We start from the raw sequence: 23046 nt of genomic DNA, 5'->3' as shown, positions 1-23046 counted from the left end.
AGAGTAGAATATAGATAGAATAATGCAAGCATAAAATACATTTTATTGACATTATGACCTCTCTTAAGGTCTGGCTGCTTTTTTAACTGCCCCAGAATAATGCATAAATGATTATAGTAAATTTTAATTACCATATTCAGATTTGTTATTTTTTTCAATAATTCTTTCAGTAAAACATGGCAAGATTTAATTTTTGCTGTTCCTAGAGCTGTAGGAAATTACACTGTAAGAATAAGAGCTGGGCACCAGTGGCTTAAGCCTGTAATCCTAGCTACTCAGGAGTCTGAGATCTGAGGAGCAAGGTTCAAAGCCAGCCCAGGCAGGAAAGTCCGAGAAACTCTTTATCTCCAATTAATCACAGAAAAGGCTGGAAGTGGTGCTGTGGCTGAAGTGGTCCAGCACTAGACTTGAGCAAAAAGAAATCTAATAACAGCTCCCAGGTCCAGAGTTCAAGATCCAGGACTGGCAAAAAAAAAAAAGATCTTTAAATAAATAAATAGACAAGTTATACTCCTGCTATATTTCACTGAAATAATGATGTTGATGATAACCAATGTGGATTTGAATAGATACAATACCATCTTTATACCTTGTCTAATAAAAGTACTTAATGTTTTTGTTCAGCTCTCTCTGGTTTTCTTTTAGGACTACATCCCAATTCAGACTGGAGCAAGTGCCGACTTAAATCCATTTTACCAAAAGTATAGCAGTCGCACTCAGCATGCCATTATGTACATGACCCCTCATAAAATCAACCTGGATCTTATTTTGGAACTTCTTATATATTTAGGTATATTTTCTGTTTCTAATGTGTCTCTTATAGTTTTGGTAAAACATTCCTTCTAGCTAGAAGGGTTTTACTAACACTTCATTTGTTGTCCCTTCTTATTTTGAATATTATGTCTTTAAAATTTTCAGACAAAAGTCCTCAGTTCAGAAATATTGAAGGAGCAGTACTGATCTTCTTACCAGGCCTTGCTCATATTCAACAGTTGTATGATCTCTTATCCAATGACCGAAGATTTTATTCTGAACGGTAACCACAAATCTTCAGTGTACTTTTGGGTAATTTTAAACTAGAAAAATGATAAATTAAAATACTTGATCAGTTATCGGTCTATTCACTTGTATTTAAAATTGCCCATGGTGAAAAGAAGTGGAGCTGTGGCTCAAGTGATAGAGCTCCAGAACTGAATGAAAAAACTAAGGGATGGTGCTCAGGTCCTAAGTTTTAAGTCCTAGGACTGTCATCCAAACAAAACAAAAGGTAGTATTTCCTCTCCTAACTTAGAAACTGTTAAAAAAAAAAACTGATGAGGTTGTAGTTGAATTATCTGTTTAATTATACTATTAAGTCATCGCATTCACATCAGAACTTAAAGTTCTTCTTTTTTTGTTGTTGTTGGTGGTGGTGGTCATTGTGGGCTTGAACTCTGGGCCTGGGTGCTGTCCCTCAGCTCTTCAGCTCAAGGCTCTACCACTTGAGCCACAGCACCACTTCCGTTTTCTAGTGGGTTATTGGAGATAAGAGTCTCATGGACTTTCCTGCCTGGGCTGGCTTTGAACTGTGATCCTCAGATCTCAGCCTCCTGAGTAACTAGGATTACAGGCGTGAGCCACCATTGCCCGGCCTTTTTTTTTTTTTTTTTTTAACTGATGGAATTTTATTTATTGCAACAAGTAAGCAATAAAAGAATTTAGAGACAGGGTTATTAGGGACAGGTTATAAGATTATTTCTCATTTTGTATATTCTGTGTGATATAACTTATTTTTATTGAAAATTTCAATAAATTTCAATGGGTCTGTACCCATATACTTCAGCCCTCCCCCATAGCAAAGACTTAGTAGTTGAAATCTTCATTATGGTCATAACATATTATTTAAAATTCTGCCGGGCACTGGTGGCTCATGCCTGTAATCCTAGCTACTTAGGAGGCTGAGATCTGAAGATTGTGGTGAAAAGCGAGCTTGGGCAGAAAAGTCTTCATGAGACTCATCTCCAATTAACCACTCAAAAAACAAAAATGGCACTGCAGATCAAAGCAGTAGAGTGCTAGCCTTGAGCAAAAGAACTCAGGTCCTGAGTTCAAGCACCACAATCAACAAAAAATAATAAAATGTTTTTAACACTGTATTTTATATCAGGTAAACAACCCATAATCCAAAAATCCAAATTTATAATGCTCTAAAATCTGAAACACTTAAGGCCACAAACATTTCAAAGATACTCAATCTGTTATTTATTCATATTAAAATCAGTTTCTCTGTCATGGGTATATATAAGTGTTTATGAGACTGTTCTATTAACTTCAGTGTGTTTAAATTTTTTCATAAATTTAAAGTTGTTCCTTATATGCAAATAAATTTTGTTATTCTTTGCAGTGTCTTCTAAAGAGAAACTCTTGCTAAGAACTATGATTTTAACTTTCAGATATAAAGTGATAGCTCTGCATTCTATTCTTTCAACTCATGATCAGGCTGCAGCCTTCACACTTCCTCCTCCAGGAATCAGGAAGGTAAAATTCATAGCAAATTTATATGCAACCTGAGAATATTTTATTAAAGCCAAGTATGGTGGCTCAAGCCTGTTATTCTAGCTACTTGGGAAGGAAAGATCAGAGAATCCTGGTTTGAGACAAGCCCAGGCACAAAAGTTCATATGACTCTATCTCAACCAACTGCTGGTCATAGAGGCATGTGCTCCTTATTCAACTATAGGGGAAACGTAATGGCTGAACAAAGTGCCACACACCTGTCATCCCCAGCGATATAGGGAAGCGCAAGCAGGAGGAATGTAGCCCACACCAGCCTGAGCATAAATTGAAACCTTACTCTGAAATAACCAGTACAAAAAAGGGCTGAAGGTGAAGATTTAATGGTTCATCACTTGGTTATCAGTGTGGTCTTGAGTTTTAATCCCCAGAACCAACGACAACAAAAGAGAAAAATAATTATTAATTATAAATTAAATTTTAAAATATCTTACACTGTACTGCAAGTGCTCTGTATCTTAACATAGTCAGAACTAAAGCTGGTATTAAAACTAAAACATTGCTGGGTACTGGTGGCTCATGCCTGTAATCCTAGCTGCTCAGGAGGTTGAGATCTGAGGATTGTGTTTCAAAGCCAGCCCAGACAGGAAAGTCCATGAGACTTTTGTTGTTGTTGGTCGTGGGGCTTGAACTCTGGACTTGGGCACTGTCCCTGTGCTCTTCAGCTCTAGGCAAGTGCTTTACCGCTTGAGCCATAGCACCACTTCCCATTTTCTGGTGATTAATTGGAGATAAGAATCTCACAGACTTTCCTGCCCCAGCTAGCTTTGAACTGTGATCCTCAGATCTCAGAATCCTGAGAGACAGATCTAGGAGAGTAACCCAGTTCTTCTCAGTAATGTGCTGCTTTTTTTCCTAACAATTATGAGGAGTTGTAGTAATCTATCTCTGTTCTCTGAATCAGTTTCCAATTTGAGTTTTTAAGATGACTGACTAGAATTAGAATAATACTTTGTTGTAATAGAAATCTGTAACTTTACACTCACAAGCTGAGCCAATGAAACTAAAACAAAACTATACAAAGACAGTTGTACATTTGTGAATAAAATTTAAATTCACTTTTAAAAATTCATCTGCTCTAAAGTTTAAATGATACATTGCTAAAAGTTGTCTAGATATTTTAGTTTTTTGTTTATTTGCAGATTGTTTTGGCAACAAATATTGCAGAGACAGGGATCACTATCCCAGATGTTGTATTTGTAATTGATACTGGAAGAACAAAAGAAAATAAGTAAGTTTTTAAGTTTCCCAGATGAAAACATTGTCACTTGGAAGTAGTGTGTAGTTCTGGAGTTCTCAGGAAAAATTACAGAATTATATAGGGAAAATTCAAATGTTTTAGTTCTGCCCAAAGTAAAAAGATTTAATAAAATGAGTGGAAATTTTTTCATATCTAAGAATAAATGTTAGAATTTTATATCATGGTTTTATCATAAGTAATGCGTGTGAGTACTACTTTAAGAGAAGTGCTATCTAAGGAAAAAACTGCAATTCTTTTTTCTTTTCTTTTTTTTTTTCTTTTTTTTTTTTTTTGTCAGTTGTGGGCCTTGAACTCGGCCTGAGCGCTGTCCCTCAGCTTCAGCTCAAGGCTAGAGCTCTACCACTTGAGCTACAACGCCACTTCCGGCTTTCTGGTGGTTTATTGAAGATAAGAGTTTCATGGACTTTCCTGCCCAGGCTGGCTTTGAACCGCGATCCTTGGATCTCAGCCTCCTGAGTAGCTAGGATTACAGGCGTGAGCCACTGGAGCCCAGCCAAAACTGAAATTCTTTTTATATTCTTTTGCTTGTAAAATAACAAAACCATTGTGTATGTGTATGGGATTATAATAACAACAGCATATCTTTTGGAACCAGAGGTAGATTTAAATCTTTTATCTTGAGCAACGTCTGGCCTTCTTAATCATTAGTCTCCACAAATATAAATGAGAATTTTTAAATTTCCTAATTGAAAGTATATGGTCCAGTAACTAGAACATCACAGGTAACCTAAGTCTTCAACAAAAAGATTACACTATATAAATATTTTTATTTTACATAAGTAGGAGAGATCACTTTTACTGCTTTGTCATTATCCCTACTATTATTAAACTATAGCAAAATTTGAAAAATATTATCCAGTAGAAAATTAATTTTGATTGTTTATACCTTTACAGGAAACATTTAACTCTTCTGAAAGATGAGTAGAATTGTAATTTTGATAAGTAGCACTTCTCAAACTATTTCAAATAACAAAATTTAAAGGTATTCCACTAAAATCAGAAAGATTCCTTGGTTTGGTCAAATTAGCTTTGGCAGTTTTTTCCTAATTAACTTGGCAGTGTGAGATTTAGTAAGTAATTTTTCCTAAGTTATTTAAAAAGGAAATGTGGCTTGAGAAAAGTTTGTCCACAATAGTAAGGGACTTTTAGCCTATGTTAAACTTAATTTTCATAGTTACATGTTCTGGCTTTTTCTGATTTTGATCTAAGTTGATTGTCTACTATGTTCTCTTCAAAACATTTCTTTAGGTACCATGAAAGCAGTCAGATGAGTTCTTTGGTCGAGACTTTTGTCAGTAAAGCTAGTGCTTTACAGCGCCAGGGGAGAGCTGGGCGGGTCAGAGATGGCTTCTGCTTCCGAATGTACACAAGAGAAAGGTATAGCACAACACTGGAAGTTTAAAATGTACAGATCAGTACTCAGGGGCATTCCTGATAGAGTGTATGATCTTACTTTCCAGATTTGAAGGATTCATGGACTATTCTGTGCCTGAAATTTTGAGGGTACCTCTGGAGGAATTATGTCTTCATATTATGGTAATTCCCAAAGTAACTTACGAAATTCTGTTTATTACCTCTTTTTTTAAAAAAAAGTGAACATTTTTTTAAATTTCATCTCATATTACTTTAAATACTCAAATATCTTACTCTTTTCAAAAAATACGCTCTTGAACTGGGTGCTGGTGGCTCAAGCCTGCAATGCTACCTACTCAGGAGGCTGAGATCTGGAGATAGCGGTTCAAAGCCCGCCCAGGCAGTAAAGTCCCTATGAGACTCATCTCCAATAAACTATTCAAGAGCCAGAAGTGGCAGTGTGGCTCCAGTGGTAAATTGCTAGCCATGAGCACAAAGAGGTTCAGAGACAGTGCCTGAGTGCCAGTCTCTGAGTTCAAGGCCCATATATAATATATGCTCTTCAGCCAAGCACCATTGGCTCTTGCCTGTAATACCAGCTACTCAGGAAGCTGACATCTGACATGCACACACATAATTAGTAATAAATAATTAGTATAGGCTTTCATCCTCATGCTACCATTGCTTTCAAATACAACCCTTCCTCCTACCTCACTATAAGAAAAATGATAGGATAGTCTGACACATTTGCCCTCTTTGGTTAAGATTTTACTAAACTCAAAATTTAGTCCCAGTAGTATTTCTTTAATGTAATAATTCTTTCTGATCATGAACCAGTTTTATCACTTTTTTCATTCTGCAGAAATGTAATCTTGGTTCTCCTGAAGATTTCCTCTCTAAAGCCTTAGATCCTCCTCAGCTTCAAGTCATCAGCAATGCAATGAATTTACTCCGAAAAATTGGAGCTTGTGAACTGAATGAGCCTAAACTGACTCCATTGGGCCAACACCTTGCAGCTTTACCTGTGAATGTCAAAATTGGCAAGATGCTCATTTTTGGTGCCATATTTGGCTGTCTTGATCCAGTGGTAAGTGAGAGTCCTGCTACTACTTCCATTTAAGTATCATTTGGTTGGTAAATTAGTAAACTTGAAGATAATTTTTTACTTTTTTTTAAATTTTATTTGGGCCCATGAAATCCTTGGCAAGAGGTTTCTTTATATAATATTTATTTATTATGTATACACTTTGAACATCTATTCACTTATTTACATAAGTTTGAGTTTGAGTTTGGCTTGACTTGACTTTTGCTATCAAATAACCCCACTTGAATATGTAGTTAATATTTAATAGACAATTCTTAGAAATTTTTTTTATTGTGAAAATACTGTACAGAGGGGTTACAATTACATGGGCAAGATAATGAGTACATTTCTTATCAAGCATTGTAGCCTCCTCCATTATTTCCCCTTCCCATCCCTTACCCCCCAACCCAAACCTCCTCCCCGCCCCCACCACCAAAGTTGTAAAGTTTATTTTCAACATAACGACTTGTACATCTCATTGTTGCAATGGGTCCACCTGTATCCCTATTTAAACGATTTGTTGTTTCCCTTCCCCTCCACAAATTATACCAACATCAAATACAGTGAAAGCAGGGGTTATACCGTGGGGGAGGGACATACAAAGCAACAAAGAAATAATCTTACAAATGTGTTAGAAGCAATCGCATGAAAGAAAAAAAAACATTTGAATACAGGCCCTGAGTTTAAATCCCAGGACTGGCACCAGGGGGGAAAAAAAAAAAAAAACTTCCTTTTTCCGGCTTCTGTCTCAGCCAGTAATTATCAGAATTGTGTTTTCTCAAATTAGCTCAGAGTTATCAAATTCTGTACATTTATTTGAATCTTTCTTTTTTTTGCGGGGGGGATGGAGCGGGGGTCCGGTTGTGGGGCCTGAACTCTGGGCCTGGGTGCTGTCCCTCAGTTCTTCAGCTCAAGGCTAGCACTCTACCACTTGAGCCACAGCACCACTTCTGGCTTTTTTCTTTTTGTTTATGTGGTGCTGAGGAATCGAACCCAGGGCCTCATGCATGCAAGGCAAGCGCTCTACCATTGAGCCACCTTCCCAACCCAAATCTTTGATTTTCTTGTAGCATTCCAACTTTTCTATTTTATCTGGCTGTGGCCTATTCTGTGCACAAGGCTGTTAAAAACATAACCAAGAGAGTGTATTACTCTCTAGTCTCTTTTTCTTTAGTATTAGAAGTAAATGTGGGAGGGGCTGGAAAGGTGGCTCAGTGGTAGAGCGCTTGCCTTGCATGCCTGAGGCCCTGAGTTCGATTCCCCAGCACCACATCAGTCAGAAGTGGCACTGTGGCTCAAGTGGTAGAGCGCTAGCCTTGAGCTGAAGAACTGAGGGACAGCGTCCAGGCCCAGAGTTCAGGCCCCATGACCAGACCCAAAAACAAAAACAAAAAAAAAGAAAGAAATGTGGGACTGAGGGTATAACACAGTGGTAGAGTGTTTCTCAAGCATGCATGAGATCTTTGGTTCATTCTCTAGCACTACTAAAAAGAAGAAAAAATGCTACTCACCAAAATTAGACTAAACCAAAAACAAAAAAACAGCTATGATAGTTATCTAAAAATCTGCATTTTTATTTTTTGTTTGTTTGTTTTTTACTGGTCGTGGGGCCTGAACTCTAGGCCTGGGCACTGTCCCTCAACTCTTCAGCTCAAGGCTAGCAGTTTACCACTTGAGCCACAGCACCATTTCCAGCTTTTTCTGCTTATATGGTGCTGAGGAATCGAACGTAGGGCCTTATTCATGCAAGGCAAGCACTCTATCACGAAGCTACCTTTCCAGCCCCAGGCTGCATTTTTAGTAAAGATGAATTCTAGTTTTGTTCTCTGGGATTGTGAATAGCGGGTAAATACTCTACTAGTAAGCTTTACCTATAGCCCCAGCTAACTTATTTGTCAGCTGTGGGGTTTGAACTCAGGGCCTGGATGCTGTCCCTGAGCTTCTTTTTCAAGGCAAGTGCTCTACCACTTTGAGCCATAGTTCCACTTCCGGTTTTCTGGTAAATTGGGTATGAGTCTCATGGTGTTTTCTGCCCAGGCTGGCTTTGATCCATGATCCTCAGCTAGAATTGCAGGCATGAGCAAGCACCCTGCTAATTTTTAAAGAACATTGCAGTCAATGGTAATTAAGTTGTAAGAGTCAAGATAACTGAACTGTAACTTAGATTTCCTCTATAAATGACAGATTATGAATTAAGTGGTATTCAGGTTGCTTGTTTTGTTTTTCATTTTTGCTAATTCTGGTGCTATTCCTTACCTCACAGAGTTAGTATAAAAACAAAGCAACACAGTTTATTAGTTCTGTACAATAGTTCTAAAAGTTTTTACAAGTTGGGTGTGCGTGGCTCACACCTGTAATCCTAGCCACTCAGGAGGCTAAGATCTGAGGATTGCGGTTCAAAGCCAGCCCAGGCATGAAAGTCTGTGACACTCTGATCTCCAACGAAACACCAGAAAACCAGAAGCGGCACTATGGACCAAGTGGTAGAGCGCTCACCTTGAGCTGAAGAGCTGAGGGACAGCACCCAGGCCCAGAGCTCAAGCCCCATGATCGATCAAAAAATAAAAAAGATTGATAAAAGTATTTACAATAAAAATTGTAAGTAAGCTATTGTAGAACTTGGTAAACCTATTGAAATAAGAAACAAATACTTAAAGTGGAATGTTTTATGATATGTTTTCTTTTACAAACCCAGTCATTGTATACCTCTCTAATGATGAATTATTTGGTTATTTGTTGTTAGGCAACACTTGCAGCAGTTATGACAGAGAAGTCACCTTTTACTACACCTATTGGTCGAAAAGATGAAGCAGATCTTGCAAAATCTGCTTTGGCAATGGCAGATTCAGATCACCTGACAATCTACAATGCATATCTAGGGTAAAAAATAATATGGGTGTTATCAATAAGCCAATGACCTCAGATTATTTACATTTTTAAAACTTTATATTTGTCATTAAAATAATATATTTAAGATTTAAACAAGTTTTTAGTCTGTCAAGATATAATCATATAAATGTCATTTTTATGCTCCTTCCTAAAAATTAAATATGTACTTGATTGTATTATATATTTGTATTTCTCATATTTGAAACATTTCAGTTTACTCTTCCATAGAAAATGCATTACAGTTGAAATCTTCTGTAAACAGCTTCTGCAACATAGCAAGACGCCTTCTATTTTAAATGATTATTTTATTGAGCTTAGGAAACATAGTGAACCTTGTTCATTTGTTAACATTTTATTTACCTAGATGGAAGAAAGCACGACAAGAAGGAGGCTATCGTTCTGAAATCACATATTGCCGGAGAAATTTTCTTAACAGAACATCATTGTTAACCTTAGAGGTAATTTTTCTATTTTATTTTTTTGAATTTGTATACATGAATAACATGAAAGTGATTCATTGTGTTAATTCCATGCATATACTCTGAACAAATTTTTCCTCCTCTTTCCCTTTTAGTATTGGTAGGTTGCATTGTGTGTGTTTTTTACATGTGTCAAATTTCAATCCTCCTTACCCTTCGGTATACTTTACTTTCTCCCTCCCTACTGCTGTTTATCCCACCACCACCCAAAGTCCCCTTTTGTTTTCCTGTCCCATTATTGTTACCATCTTAGAACTAGATTCCACAAATGAGCAAACTATTCTTAATAGGGCTGTAAAAGATAGATAAAAAGAATGCCTAGGATAGTGCTTGACACATAGTAAGGGTTTAATAAACAATAATTGAATTGAAAAGCTTATTATAAATTAATAAGGTTATGATTTTTTGTTTCTTCCAACAACTCACTTGAACATATTACAGGTGATTTAAAACAGTATTTAACAATCATAAATATACTCAAGAAGTGATACTGAGCCCTAAATTCAAGCCCAGACCTGGCACAAAAAAAAAAAAAAAAAGAGAGAGATTGAAAAGAGGCAATATGAGAGTTCATATTAATAGCACTAGCCGTCATGGGGCCTAGGCGCTGTCCCTCAGCTTTTCAGCTCAAGGCTAGCACTCTAGCACTTGAGCCACAGAGCACCACTTCTGACTTTTTCTGCTTATGTGGTACTGAGGAATTGAACTCAGGGCCTCATGCATGCAAGGCAAGCACTCTACTACTGAGCCACCTTCCCAGCCCCAGGATTTTTTTAATGACTCAAGGGAGAATTATCTACTCAATTCTGAAAATCAATTATTTTTCTTTTAAATTTCTTTAAAATTTTCTGTAAAATTTCAAGCCTACCAAAAACCAGATGGAATATTATTTTTTAAACTCCTATGTACCCATTCCTCACTTCAGAAATTATCAGCTTATGTCAATTTTATTTATACTCCCTTTATTCACTGCCCTAAAGATTACTTTTTAGCCTAACAAATCATTTATTTCCTTAACATTATCATACCTTTAAAAAAAAGTTCCTTAGCTGGGCACTAGTAGCTCACACCTAAAATCCTAACTACACGGAACCGAAGACTACAATTCAAAGCCAGCCTGAACAAGAAAGTCTGTGAGACTTATCGCAGTTAAACACCAAAAAAACCTGAAGTAAATCTGTGGCTCAAGTGGTAGAGTGCTAGCATTAAATACAAAAGCTTAGGGACAGTGCCTATGCCTAAGCCCTGAGTTCAAGCCCCAGAATCCATGCACCAAAAAAATAAAAAAATCCTTAATGTCTTCAAATATATAATATCTAAATGTCCCCAATGATCTCATAAGTCTTTTTTTTGGGGGGGGGTCCGGTTGTGGGGCCTGAACTCTGGACCTGGGCACTGTCCCTCAGCTCTTCAGCTCAAGGCTAGCACTCTACCACTTGAGCCACAGCGCCACTTCCGGCTTTTTTCTTATGTGGTGCTGAGGAATTGAACCCAGGGCCTCATGCATGCAAGGCAAGCACTCTACCACTGAGCCACCTTCGCAGCTCATGTCTTCTTTTTTTAACCAGTAGTTCAATCATGAACCAAACAAGATTCATACATTAAATTTAGTTGATAAATTTAGATAACCTTCTGGAGGTTTTTTTTCATTTATTTAAAAAAATTAAAGCAGGTAAATTATTCTATAGTTTCCTACATTCAGGAAATAACCACTTCTTGGCCAACAGACCAAGATTCTGTAGGTAGAAATCCTACTTTGTTGGCCCAAAGGTGGCTGTTTTTTCAAGTTGACCCTTTCTCCTTTTGTTTTCTCTCAGGTTCCCTCTAGTCTAAGTTGCTTCCCATGTGGGCTATTTGGGCTTTCCTCCCTTAGAATCAGTGTCTGTTAAGCTTCAAACAAAAACCTATCCTAAGTGTAAACATCACCTTGTAATTACATATATGCTATGTACTTTTAGAAATGCTCTTCCTTACGCATTATCCTGCCCATGTAATTGTAACTCCTCTGTACAGTATGTTCACAAATAAAATTAAATTAAATTAAAAAAAAAAAAAAGAAATGCTCTTCCTTCCTGTAGTGATTTTACTGATGAACACTATTAAAGGTAGAAAAAATTTTAAGCCAATTTTAAGATTTAAATTATTTTTAATTTAAGTTTAAGCCACTTAAACTTAAATTTCAATTTAAATGAGGTTGTTATTAAACTCTGTTAAGATTCTTTAGGAACTTGACGTTCCCAAAGACAAGAAGAGAAAATACGAACAGTCTATAATCAAGATCCTGCTGTACTTCTCTCCAATGTTATTCTCTATGTCCCTATCCTTACTGAGTAGGAACAATTTAAAAGAGAGCTAGTATTGAAACAAATACAGTAAATGAAAATGTGTTCAGACACCATTTTATTTCTCTAAGAGACATTCTGAGATTTTATGACATCTAAAATCTGGGTGGTGAGGAACAAGAACTGACTCTAATCTTGACTTCCCAGTTATATTTTTCTGCCCTAGCTTAGGGCCATAGTTAACTAAATAATAATATTTTTAAAAGAAACAACATAATTCCCATGTTGTTGGCAACTTATTTTAATCAATTGTGGTAATATCTTATTTTCATAACACAATCTAGGATGTAAAGCAAGAATTAATAAAGCTGGTTAAGGCAGCAGGATTTTCATCTTCTACAACTTCTACCAACTGGGAAGGAAGCAAAGCCTCTCAGGCCCTCTCTTTCCAAGATATTGCTCTTCTTAAAGCTGTACTGACTGCTGGACTATATGACAATGTGGGGAAGATAATTTGCATGAAGTCAGTGGATGTCACAGAAAAATTGGCCTGCATTGTGGAGACAGCTCAAGGCAAAGCACAAGTACATCCTTCCTCAGTGAACCGGGATTTGCAAACTTACGGATGGCTCTTATACCAGGAGAAGGTAAAGTACTCATTATGAAAGTGTAGTATTCAGCACATTGTTCAGTACATTCATAGCAAGTTAGGTGCCCCAACAATTACTTTATATAGTTCTCAAATTGAGCTGCTCATTTTTACTCATATTTGAAATATAGATAAAACAGCTTCCAAGCCAAAAAAACACTTCTCTTCCTTTTAAATCTTAAAACCAAGAAAAATTTTAAGAAAAACCTTAAAAATAAGACATGTATTCTGACCATCACCTTTCTTGGGATAAAGACAGTTATAACAAGTAGATATTGGCTAATAATGTGTCAGTTTCTTAAGTCACTAAAAGTTATCTCAAAGGGTAAAAAAAGAACTGAATGTTCCATTCCTAAATAAGAAGCTGTTAGATGGAGTTGTAGAACTTTGATGACTTGATGGTAGTTTGAGCCTCAGTGTCATGGTAGGTAATTTAATAGCAAATACTTATAGACTACAATTAATCAACATTTGGAATCCCAGCTGCATTACCATTCCATATCTTTTTTTTGTTTTTTTGTTTTTTGGTTGTGGGGCTTGAACTCTGGGCCTAGGTGTTGACCCTGAGGTCTTCAGCTCAAGGTGAGCACTCTACCACTTGAACCACAGCGCCACTTCCAGTTTTCCAGAAAGTTAATTGGAGATAAGAGTATCACAGACATTCCTACCTGGGCTGGCTTTGAACCATGATCCTTAGATCTCAGCCTCCTGAGTAGCTAGAATAACAAGCATAAGCAACTAGCACCTGGCTCCATATCTTGTTTTAAACAGATAGCAGAAGTAAAGGTGGTATTATCTCTTTTTTTTATTTTTTTTATTTTTTTTGGGTCCAGTCGTGGGGCCTGAACTCTGGGCCTGAGTGCTGTCCCTCAGCTCTTCAGCTCAAAGCTAGCACTCTACTACTTGAGCCACAGCGCCACTTTTGGCGTTTTTCTTTTTGCTTATGTGGTGCTGAGGAATCAAACCCAGGGCCTCAGGCATGTAAGGCAAGCGCTCTACCACTGAGCCAACTTCCCAGCCCTTTTTATTTATTTTTTATTTTTTGTTGGTCATGGTGCCTGAACTCTGGGCCTGGCCGCTGTCTCTGGGCTAGCACTCTACCACTTGAGCCACAGCACCACTTCTGGATTTTTCTGCTTATGTGGTGCTGAGGAATCGAACCCAGGGCCTCATGCATGCAAGGCAAGCACTCTACCATTGAACCCCCTTCCCAGCACTAAGTATTCATTTTTAAAGCAATAATAATAAATAATATTTAATGTTATTAAATAATATTAATAAATTGCTTGTACATCGTTTGATTTGTGTTCATTACATAATTCAGCTTTATAGATAATATATAAAATGCCTTTTAATATACAGAGATTAATAATGACTTATTAAATTAATATCTCTTACAATAAGAAAGTACATAGCTTTAAAAAGTATAGAGTAACAAACTATGCTTACATGAAACAAATGTTGGACATCTTTGGACTATAAAATTGTTTTTCCCTTTTTTCTTATATAGATAAGGTATGCCAGGGTGTTTTTGCGGGAAACAACCCTAATTACCCCTTTTCCAGTTTTACTTTTTGGTGGCGACATAGAAGTTCAACACCGGGAACGTCTTCTTTCTATTGATGGTTGGATCTATTTTCAGGTACATAGTAAAACTGACTTGAATGATTAGATAAAAGTTTTCAACTTCCAAAAATGCATTGAGGTAGATATGTAATATTGAAGTTTACATAATCTCTTTCTACATGATTTAGAGTAGAAGACTTCCTTAATTTTATGTTGCCTGTGTGGTTTCCAATCTGTTAATTGTGAAAGTCAAATTATATTGCTATTAGCAAATGCATTTGTTGTCAGTAGCAATTATAATTTACCATGTGATAAGTACAGCTATAGCTAATTTTATTTGGATTATTCCAAATACAGTTTTCATTCTAAGTAGATACTTCAAGCATAATGAGAAATTAAATCTACCACATTTCATGGATTGGCTACTAGTAGGGCAAAATTCAAACCTAGGGCCTGGTGTGCTGGTGGCTCACACCTGTAATCCTAGCTACCCCGGAGGCTGAGATCTGAAGATTGCAGTTCAAGGCCAGCCTGGGCAGGGAAGACGAGGACTTTTATCTCCAATTAACCATCAGAAAACTGGGTGAGCTGTGGCTCAAATTGGTAGAGTGCTAGCCGTGAGTAGAGAAGCTCAGGCCCTGAGTTCAAGCCCCATGACTGGCTAAAAAAAAACCCAGTCTAGGATTACCAATCCCAAAACTCATATTCAGTGTACTATGTTGGCCTCCAATACAAAGATGAAACATTTATAGTTCTTAATATATCCTGTTTAGATCTTCTGTGAAAAATTAGACTAGCCAGGCGCTGGTGGCTCACGCCTATAATCCTAGCTACTCAGGAGGCTGAGATCTGAGGATCACAGTTCAAAGCCAAGAAATTCAAAGGGCAAGAAATTCTGTGAAACTTTTTTTTTTTTTGGTCAGTCGTGGGGCTTGAACTCGGCCTGGGCGCTGTCCCTCAGCTCTTCAGCTCAAGGCGAGCGCTCTACCACTTGAGCTACAGCGCCACTTCCGATTTTCTGGTGGTTTATTGGAGATAGGAGTCTTATGGTCTCTCCTGCCCGGGCTGGCTTTGAACTGCGATCCTCAGATCTCACCCTCCTGAGTAGCTAGGATTACAGGCGTGAGCCACCAGCGCCCAGCTTCTGTGAAACTCTTATCTCCAATAAACCACCAGAAAACCGGAAGTGGTGCTGTAGCTCAAGTGGTAGAGTGCTTGCCTTGAGCTGAAGAGCTGAGGGAAAGCGCTCAGGCCCAGAGTTCAAGACCCACTACACAAAAAAAAAAATTAGACTAAGCTTTGATTCTGCTCACAATAAGATTATCTGTTTCCTTGTAGCTTCATCAATACTGATCAACTTAAACTCAGCAAATCGAATGTATTCTGTTATGCTACACCATGATATCTGTATGTCTAGAACTAGAGAGGTGAATTTTACATGTAACTTAGGAAGTTTATTTAGTTCATGCAAAGAAGCTAGAATGTTAGTAATACCCTATAATTGGGTTGTATTAATAGTTGTAAAATGCTACAGACTAACTAAAAATCATTGAAACTAAGCGCTACCTGTACATTTTTTTGTTGTTGTTTTTGTTTTGGGTCCGGTCGTGGGGCCTGAACTCTGGACCTGGGCACTGTCCCTCAGCTCTTCAGCTCAAGGCTAGCGCTCTACCACTTGAGCCACAGTGCCACTTCCGGCTTTTTTCTTTTTGCTTATGTGATGCTGAGGAATCGAACCCAGGGCCTCAGGCATGCAAGGCAAGCGCTCTACCACTGAGCCACCTTCCCAGCCCTACCTATACATTTTTATGGTGTGATGTTATACCTGAATAAAACTGTTAAAAAGGGGCTGGGAAGTTGGCTCAGTGGTAGAGCGCTTGCCTTGCATGCCTGAGGCCCTGGGTTCAATTCCTCAGCACCACATAAGAAAAAACCGGAAGTGGCGCTGTGGCTCAAGTGGTAGAGCGCTAGCCTTGAGCTGAAGAGCTGAGGGACAGCGCCCAGGCCCAGAGTTCAGGCCCCACGACCGGACCCAAAAAAAAAAAAAAAAAAAAAAAAACTGTTAAAAAATTTCTGGCGGGGAAAGTGGCGCAGTGGTTGAGTGCTTGCCTTGCATGCATGAGGCCCTGGGTTTGATTTCTCAGTATCACATAAGCAAAAAAAAAAAAAAAAAAAAAAAAAGAAGTGGCGCTGTGGCTCAAGTGGTAGAGCGCTAGCCTTGAGCCGAAGAGCTGAGGGACAGTGCCCAAGCCCAGAGTTCAGGCCCCACGACCGACAAAAAAAAAAAAAATTCCCTCCCCAAGCCAGGCTCAGGTGGTTCATGCCTGTAATCCTAGCTATTCAGGAGGCTGAGATCTGGGGATGGGGATTCAAAACCAGCCCAGGCCGGAAAGTCTTTGAGACTCTTATCTCCAGTTAACTAACAGAAAACCACAAGTGGCTCTGAGGCTCAAGTGGTAGAGTACTTGCCTTGAGCTGAAGAGCTGAGGACAGTGCCCAGGCCCAGAGTTCAAGCTCCATGACCACCAACAAAAAAATTCCCTCCCCAAAACTTGACTACTACAGATTATGTAAGAGAAAAAATAATCAGAATAATAGTTGCTTTATTTTAGAAAGAAATGCCAAATTTAATAAGGAACTTAAAAAGTTTGCACATTTCAGCTACCAGAAATAATTTGTCATATATTCCTCATTGTGTTTTATATTAAAAATCAAGTTGGTCTGACACTATAATGAGCAGTGAAATCCTCAAGACACGCTCTCCAGAATAACCACCAAAAAGCATGTCTATAAGCATAACTGAAATGGTAGAGAATAAGCTGAGTAAGCCCAAGAACCTCAGTTCAAATTCCAGTACATAAAAAAAAAAATAGTAATTCAAATTTTACCAAGGCAAATAAGATGTCTAGCATATATGCTTAGGTTGATTTAAATAGTTATACTCCTCTGATAAAAGTTGTTCATTTTTCTATCTCTTAATAGGCCCCTGTAAAGATAGCTGTCATTTTCAAGCAGCTAAGAGTTCTCATTGATTCTGTTTTGAGAAAAAAGCTTGAAAATCCAAAGATGTCCCTTGAAAGTAAGTATTTGTATACTGCTTACACATGAAAGATACTATTCTTGTATGTGTATGTATAGGTACATATGCATGTATATATTAATGTGTGGGAAAACTTTCTTTTTTTGTTTGTTTGTTTGTTTGTTTGTTTTTGGGTCTGGTTGTGGGGCCTGTACTCTGGGCCTGGGCACTGTCCCTCAGCTCTTCAGCTCAAGGCTAGCACTCTACCACTTGAGCCACAGTGCCACTTCCGGCTTTTTTCTTTTTGCTTATGCGGTGCTGAGGAATTGAACCCAGGGCTTCAGGCATGCAAGTCAAGCGCTCTACCATTGAGCCACCTTCCCAGTCCATGTGTGGGAAAACTTTCTAAGAAGCATCTGATAGATTCTAGAAGTGAACTATAACACTATGAACTATTCAATTCTGTGTGCTTAAAACCATTTTAATAAAATATTTTATGCTGAATCTCAAACTCAAAGATAATATGTGATTATTCACACACTTTCTCTTACAAATCTTTTAGTTTACTCCTATATTTTCTAAATTTTGTTTCTAAATTTATGACCATTTCACTTTAGAAGAACTGCTACTTAATAGCATCCAAGCAAATTAATAATATAGTTTATTGTTATTAAAAAACAAGAACTGAGATTTTTTTTTTGGGGGGGGTCCAGTTGTGGGGCCTGAACTCTGGGCCTGAGTGCTGTCCCTCAGCTCTTCAGCTCAAGGCTAGCGCTCTACCACTTGAGCCACAGCACCACTTCCGGCTTTTTTTTTCTTTTTTGCTTATGTGGTGCTGAGGAATCGAACCCAGGGCCTCAGGCATGCAAGGCAAGCGCTATACCACTGAGCCAACTTCCCAGCCCAAGAACTGAGAATTTTTTAAAGAACTAAGTAGTTTAATATTTTTATCATCTTTAAGTAGTTGTACAAGTCACCAATTGTACAGTTCAAGCAGTTTATGGATACAGTGCATCTTGGATCAGTGTTACCCTTTCAACATTCCTACCTCACCCCTTCTCCTACTTAATTTTAGGTTCTGTATTTTTTTTTTCCTTTTAACAAAGCAGTTTGTGTTTATGCATCTTGATTTGTGTCATCACTTCAACATCTTCACCCCCTTTAACCCACTCCTTCCCTTATATTTCTCAGTTCTATGGTATATACAATGAATTCTTGCCTGCCTTTTCTCCATCAGTATACACACAATCTAAAACCATGCAACCTATGTTTATTTAGGTCTGCCTTATGAACTGAGAACTTTCTGTTGGTTTATCCTAGCATGTTTTCTCTGTCATGCATCTCTCACAATATAGAACTATGTCTATATAAAGTAAATACATAATCCTTCCACCAGAATCTTAAATGGACATGAATTTCTAACTGGCCTGCTGTGTTGTTTTGCCAAATTGCAAACTCATCCTGACAGTTGTAAAAGATTCAGTCTCCAAGCCAGGCACCAGTGGCTCACACCTGTAATTCTAGCTACTCAGGAGGCTGAGGTCTGAGGATCAAGGTTCAAAGCCAGCCTGGGCAGGAAAGTCCCTGAGACTCTTATCTTCAATTCACCACTAGAAAACTGGAAGTGGCATTGTAGCTCAAGTGGTAAAGCCCTAGTGTTGAGTTGAAGAGCTCAAGGACACAGTGCGCAGGCCCAGAGTTCAAGCCACATGACCAACAATAAATAAATAAATTTAAAAAAATTCAGTCTCCAAAGCTCTGTCTCTTACATACAGATCTCTGGGAGAGAGGCTTGTCATTATTATTATTATTATTATTATTATTATTATTATTATTATTATTATTATTTCTTTTATTCTGTTAACACTTCCTCTCTACAGACTATTTGTTAAATATATGCAATTAATTATTTTAATAAACTTAGTTTTCTGGGTAACCTATCCCATATTTAGAAATTTGGTTAGTGTGTCCTTGTGCTTTTAATGTTCCTAACACCCTTTATTTCCTATAAACATATAGTTAGATAGAGAAGCTGCTTAGAGCCTAATTGGTGCTGTGTTCTTCCCATGGAATCACATCATGAAGCACTTGAATTTTCTTTTCCTGATTTCAATATTTAAGAATCTTATCAAGCTGGGTGCCAGTGGCTCACGCCTGTAATCCTAGCTATTTTGGAGGTCAAGATCTGAGGATTACGGTTCAAAGCCAGCCTGGGCAGGAAAGATCCATGAAACTCTTAGCTCCCATAAACCACCAGAAAACCAGAAGTGGTGCTGTGGCTCAAGTGGTAGATTGCTCACCTTGAGCTGAAGAGCTGAGGGACAGTGCCCAGGCCCAGAGTTCAAGCCCCATGACTGACAAAAAAAAAAAAAAATCAGTGGGTTCACTGTAATTGTACTGTATTCAACAAAGTATCCCTAGTTAATTTTCACACTATATTTAACAAAGTATCTGCCATTAAATATAGCCAGGCAGTAGGGCAGGGGGGAAGTTACTAACAAGAGCTCCTCTCCTGAAGCCTCTTAATTTATTTGTATAAGCATTAAACTATACTAATTTTCCTATGATGCTGGAAACGTACATCAGATCATACTATATGGAGGGATACAGACTATTCAGGAGCCTTGACAATTACAACTGCAACTTTAGAAGGAATTGTATTTTACCTTCAGATGTGAGGGGATACTTTTAAAAGTTGGCGGGAAAGATGAAGTACCGCTTTTTTTTTTTTTTTTAATACTTTGACTGCCAAGAATCTTGAGTGTCAGGCCACAGGCCTGAAACTCAACCACTGAAACTCAGAGCATTGTAGTATAAATGTAGAATTACACTCTTGCAGTCTAATAATTAGGACTTTCAAAGAGTAGTTTTGAGATTTTTAGGAAGGCATCATTTCAGAACTAGAAGCTCCAGTTAACAAAAACACCGCCTTAGTAAATAATGCCACTTCCTATTCTATTTGTCAAATTCAGTTGCTATTTGATCTTTTTGTTATGCTGAGAAATCTGTCACTTCCCCCATTGACATCTCTCCTAGAGCACTTTCCTTTGGGCTAAACATGGGAAGACCAGTTAACCCTTTCTCCTTTGGTCATCCCACAGAAAGCCTATTACACCATGAGGAACCTGGAAGAGTCAATAGAACCATTGTATATTTCAGCGAGGTGAAAAAGTGGGGAAACTTCCTTTTATTAAGATTTTTTTTTTTTGTCGTCATGGGGCCTGAACTCTGGGCCTGGGCTCTCTCCCTCAGCTTTTCAGCTCAAGGCTAGCGCTCTGCCACTTGAGCCATAGCACCACTTCCAGCTTTTTCTGTTTATGTGGTGCTAAGGAATTGAACCCAGGGCCTCATGCATGCAAGGCAAGCACTCTACCACTGAGCCACCTTCCCAGCCTTTATTAAGAAATTTTTATAGAACTAATTCCTTATTAAGAAATAACAGTTTGCATCCCATTATGTCTTTGGGCCTTAACTTATAACATACTGACTTTTTTGTGTGTGTGTGAAAATACTGTACGGAGGGGTTACAATTACATGGGCAAGATAATGAGTACATTTTTTATCAAGCATTGTTGCCTCCTCCTTTGTTTCCCTTTCCTATCCATTCCCATCTCCCCCCCTCCCCATATTCAGCCCTTACCCCCCCACCCCCACCCAAAGTTGTAAAGTTTGTTTTTCCACATAATGACTTATACATCTCATTGTTGCAATGGGTCCACCTATATCCCTATTTAAACGATTTGTTTTTCCCCTTCCCCTCCACAAATTATACCAACATCAAATACAGTGAAAGCAAGAGTTATACCGTGGGGGAGGGACATACAAAGCAATAAAGAAATAATCTTATAAATCTGTTAGAAACTATCAAATGAAAGAAGAAAAACATTTGAATACATATCATAGGGTTCATTTCCCTAACATCACATTATCTGACCTTTTCCGCTTGACTCAGACATATACTAGGTATTGCAAATAAGGGAAACCATGGGACCTATGTTTCTTTGGGCCTGGCTTACTTCACTTAATATAATTTTTTCCAAGCCTTTCCATTTCCTAAAAAATGGGACAATGTCATTCTTTCTGATGGAGGCGTAGAATTCCATTGTGTATATATACCACATTTTCTTGATCCATTCATCTACTGAGGGGCATCTGGGTTGGTTCCATATCTTAGCCATGGTAAATAATGCTGCAGTAAACATAGTTGTGCTGGTAGCTTTAGTGTGGTCTTGTTTGTAAACATTTGGGTAAATGCCCAAAAGTGGGATTGCTGGGTCATAGGGGAGATTTATGTGGAGTCTTTTGAGGAACCTCCATACTGCTTTCCAAAGTGGTTGAACAAGTTTACACTCCCACCAACAATGCAGTAGGATTCCCTTCTGTCCACATCCCCTCCAGCATCTGTTGTTATTAGAGTTCTTGATTTTAGCCATTCTAACTGGAGTGAGGTGGTATCTCAATGTTGTTTTGATTTGCATTTCTCTTATGGCTAGGGAGGTTGAGCATTTCTTCATGTGTCTATTGGCCATCCTTCTTTCCTCTTCAGAGAAGTTTCTCTTTAAGTCTTTCGCCCACTTGTTTATTGGGCAGTTGTTTCTTTGAGGATTTGTTGGTGGTGGATTTAATTTTTTGAGTTCCAAGTATATTTTAGATGTAAGACCCTTGTCTGTTCATACTGACTTTTTTCTAAAATGTCAATTTTTAATGTTGATATGGGTATAGTATAATTATAATTAGCAGTAACATAATTCTAGACAATATTTTCTACACATATTCAATATTAAACAGCCTTCTAAATTATGGACTGTAATTGTGCATCAGTGGAGCTCATTGGACACTTAAGAAAGTGAACTAGATAACTCGTGGTGGAGTCCAGAGGGGAGGACTGGCAGAGAATGAGGGAAGAGAAGACACTGTATGAAAGGAAATGTACGCATTACCAGACTCATGTAGTCCCTCTGTATATCACCTTTATAATAACAATAATTTTTAAGAGTATTCTACATACATAAATGTGTACACATTTTCAAAAATAGCCATTGTTGAATTTACTCATTTTGTTTCTTTTTTCTTTTACTTAGATGACAAGATTCTACAGATCATTACGGAATTGATAAAAACAGAGAATAATTGATACTACAATTCATGGTCTATGCTTTAAAGTTGAGTTGACAATAAAATCATAAAATAATGTGAAAGTGGACCGCTAAGTATTTCATTATACCTAAAATACTGCTATTGGCCATTAATGTAAAGGTGGCAGGAAAAAAGCACATACTTTCAACATGTGTAATTTTCTAATTCCTTTTTAATGATGATTATTCTGTGTATTTGCCACTACATTTACAATAAATCTTTGGTATCATCCATGTCTTGCACATTGTTATATTCTTTAAAGGCAAGGTCTCTATAGTTTCTGTGGCTTGATAAGATTCTCTGTGTAGCTGTCATCTTCTATCAGTCCTTAACACTTGTAGATATTGGACCGTTTTGACCCAGCAGAGAAACAGAATTTCCCAGTTTCTGAAGGATACAATTTCAACATGTTGACGTGCTTATGAGAAGAAAACTCAGCTCTTCTTTCATTCATTTCCAACCATCTAGCTGAACATATTTAGAGTCTGGATCCTGCTTTCAACAGGTCAGCCTACACTGCCACAAACTGCAGTTCGTTAACTTAGAGCCCTTGGTGCCTTTTCTCATGAGTTCTAAGAAGCATATGACTAGGCAGGCCTCAACATCTGCTGTGTTGTGGTCTGTACCCTGTGATTTGACATCCAAGTAGGCACATTATATCTATGCCCTCAACCTTACTTTTGTTGCTTTTCAATAGAGCAGTTTTGCTTTACATTTGTGACAGGAGGGTTATTTTACCATGGTCTGAAGATACTAATTGCCACCTTCTTTGTTT

General features: G+C 37.9%; 1 protein-coding gene across 1 annotated transcript in view; it reads left to right on the top strand.

Annotated features, from left to right (window-relative positions):
• Nucleotides 1-22504, top strand: part of Dhx29 (DExH-box helicase 29) — a 50142-nt gene extending 27638 nt beyond the window's left edge. Inside the window, exons 15-27 of the mRNA XM_070041172.1 lie at nucleotides 646-790; nucleotides 919-1036; nucleotides 2433-2517; nucleotides 3696-3784; nucleotides 5063-5191; nucleotides 5275-5350; nucleotides 6030-6254; nucleotides 8995-9131; nucleotides 9505-9598; nucleotides 12246-12548; nucleotides 14061-14192; nucleotides 17099-17195; nucleotides 22217-22504. Of these exons, the coding sequence (XP_069897273.1) occupies nucleotides 646-790; nucleotides 919-1036; nucleotides 2433-2517; nucleotides 3696-3784; nucleotides 5063-5191; nucleotides 5275-5350; nucleotides 6030-6254; nucleotides 8995-9131; nucleotides 9505-9598; nucleotides 12246-12548; nucleotides 14061-14192; nucleotides 17099-17195; nucleotides 22217-22269 (1683 nt within the window). The 3' untranslated portion in view covers nucleotides 22270-22504. The remainder of the gene's footprint in view (nucleotides 1-645; nucleotides 791-918; nucleotides 1037-2432; nucleotides 2518-3695; nucleotides 3785-5062; nucleotides 5192-5274; nucleotides 5351-6029; nucleotides 6255-8994; nucleotides 9132-9504; nucleotides 9599-12245; nucleotides 12549-14060; nucleotides 14193-17098; nucleotides 17196-22216) is intronic.
• Nucleotides 22505-23046: the final 542 nt, after the last annotated feature.

The sequence above is a fragment of the Dipodomys merriami genome, unplaced genomic scaffold, assembly GCF_024711535.1.
Source record: "Dipodomys merriami isolate MVZ:Mamm:240054 unplaced genomic scaffold, mDipMer1.0.p SCAF_30, whole genome shotgun sequence".
NCBI classification, from domain to species: domain Eukaryota; kingdom Metazoa; phylum Chordata; class Mammalia; order Rodentia; family Heteromyidae; genus Dipodomys; species Dipodomys merriami.
This window is presented reverse-complemented; position numbering and strand designations above follow the sequence as displayed.